General features: G+C 46.7%; 1 protein-coding gene across 1 annotated transcript; it reads right to left on the bottom strand.

Annotated features, from left to right (window-relative positions):
- Positions 1–1,104: 1,104 nt before the first annotated feature.
- Positions 1,105–1,950, bottom strand: LOC117175522. The gene has a single exon (XM_033365229.1). The coding sequence runs from the start codon at positions 1,948–1,950 to the stop codon at positions 1,105–1,107; it is 846 nt and encodes a 281-aa protein (XP_033221120.1).
- Between the last annotated feature and the right edge of the window lie 216 nt (positions 1,951–2,166).

The raw sequence follows: 2,166 nt of genomic DNA, 5'->3' as shown, positions 1-2,166 counted from the left end.
TCGTCTGGGTGGACCCAGATCTGCCGGTACATTTTCTCGATGTCCGCAGTTATCACGAAGGGATGCGCACGGAAGCGCAGAGATTGTTGTGGAATAGTTTCCAGGAGAGTCGGCCCAGTCAGCAAGACTTTGTTCAGCGAAGTGCACGTCGAAGTTTCAGCCGAAGCGTCGAATACGACGCGACACTTCGTGGTTTCGCTTGATTCTTTAATTACCGCGTGATGAGGCATGTAATAACCATCATCAGCGTCGTCTTCGCACAACGTTATATGGCCTAATTCCAGATAACTATTGATAATATTGCCTTAAAGCGCTGTAAAGCTTGGCGCTTGGATGAACCTAATTTGAACCTTTGAGACTGAAACGGGAGCCTAACTGTGTAAGAGGTTTAGTCGACGATGATCCTCCGGCTACCACCCAACCAAAGGCTGTTTTTTGAAGAGTGATCTGAGAATTATCACTGGTCAATTTGATTTGACCAATCGCCAGAGATGACAATGTTGTCCCTGATGCCAGTAAGACATCGATGGGTCTCGGTACGTGAAATTGAGGATCTGCAAGCTTGACATTTTTGGGAATTCCAAATCGTTCTCGAGGAAAAGTTTTGTTTGGCACTCGGTCTGCAATTTTAGGTACAATCAGAAAATTTAATTGATGTTTACTATCATTGTAATTGGAATAAAAAGTAGCGTTAGTGTATTTTTCCGAAACAGTGCTCGCATTGTCAACTGCTCCGATGTTTACAAAGCATTGCTTAGTTGGCAATTTTAAATGATTGAGAAAAGATTGTGTCATTAAATTTGCATTTGAACAAGAATCTAACAATCGTGCCATGAAACCCTTCCCTCGATTGGATTGAAAGTTTAGGACCGCAGTGGTCATAAGTTGAGAATCGGAGAGATATGCTTGAGATGAAAATGTTTGACAAGAATTTAGTCATTTTTGTGTTTCCCCAGAAGACACAGCTTCTTCAGCGGGCTTAGAAGATGCCGGCCCTTTTTGTTTCTTGTCAGTGTGAAGGAAAGTGTGATGATCTCGTCCGCAATCCTTCTTTTTGCACCCACTTTTGCTGGAACAAGGGGCGGGGTGAGCGCCAAGGCAGTTTCAACACAGCTTGTTCGCATAGACAAAGTCCCATTTCTCTTTCATGCTACCTTTTTTGAATTCTTCGCATGAATAGAGCCTATGATTTTGTCCGCACTTCGGACAGGAATTGCTCGATGAAGTCGACGTAGTGACTAGAGATCGGGCAGTGGGCTTGGACATTTTCGCTGGGGGAGCTGAATTCTTACCTCCAGGCCGCTTGTTGGGATGCGCCACACTGGGAGCTTTGTCTATCTGCCGTTGTTTGAAAACGGAATTTTGAATGAAGTTATAAAACTGCTCTAACTTGGGATACCTACCACTGGATACTTGCTCTATCCATTTTTCGAGGATCTCTTTTGGCAAGCATCTCTCCAGAATTCGCACAACAACCTCCACACCGATGGTGATTTCCATCGCCTTCAGCATACTGATATGCTGGCGGACGGTGTACATCAGTCCAGCGGTGGTGTCAGCTGTAGGCTTCGGGTGGGGCGCTAAATTTAACAGCGCGTCAAAGTGTTCATTCACTATCACGCGGCGTTGGTCGTAAGCCTTGCACAAAGCTTCCCAAGCCGCGAGATAGTTTTGATCGGAGGGACTGCGACAAAACTCGTTGATAACCTGCAGGTCCAGTCCCGAAACCGCGTTTTTAAGCTGATCCAGCTTAACGACTCCCGATAACCCCGGACGGTCATGGATCATCGCTTCGAAAGTGGCCTTCCAGAGAACCCAATTTTCCTGGTCCCCATCGAATTTGGGAACGGGGACTGCCGCGAGTTTTGGCAGGTCGTGCCTTTCTGTGAAGGTCACGGTGTTGTTGAGAAGGGTCGAGTTCGCGAGTGGATCGGGAACGGGGGCCTTCATTTTGCGAACTTTCGTAGCTACCGCGAAATAATCGGTTTCGAGCTGTGGGAAAGCATTTACTAAATTATGATCCTCTTGGATGGCCACTAACTCCTGATGGATGAGCTTGTACTGGTTGTACACGGTTTTGATGCTCGCCAGTCGTAACTCTGCGTTAGTTACGTCTGGCGACTCTTCGCGGAGATACGCGTCGAGCGATTTGATCGAACCATCAAG

Source organism: Belonocnema kinseyi, chromosome 6 (assembly GCF_010883055.1).
Source record: "Belonocnema kinseyi isolate 2016_QV_RU_SX_M_011 chromosome 6, B_treatae_v1, whole genome shotgun sequence".
NCBI lineage: Eukaryota > Metazoa > Arthropoda > Insecta > Hymenoptera > Cynipidae > Belonocnema > Belonocnema kinseyi.
Note: the sequence above shows the minus strand (reverse complement) of the source record. Positions and strands in the feature narration are given on the sequence as shown.

Coding starts and splice junctions, on each gene's coding strand:
- LOC117175522 (XM_033365229.1), bottom strand. CDS start 1,950: ATGAAGGCCCCCGTTCCCGATCCACTCGCGAACTCGACCCTTCTCAAC.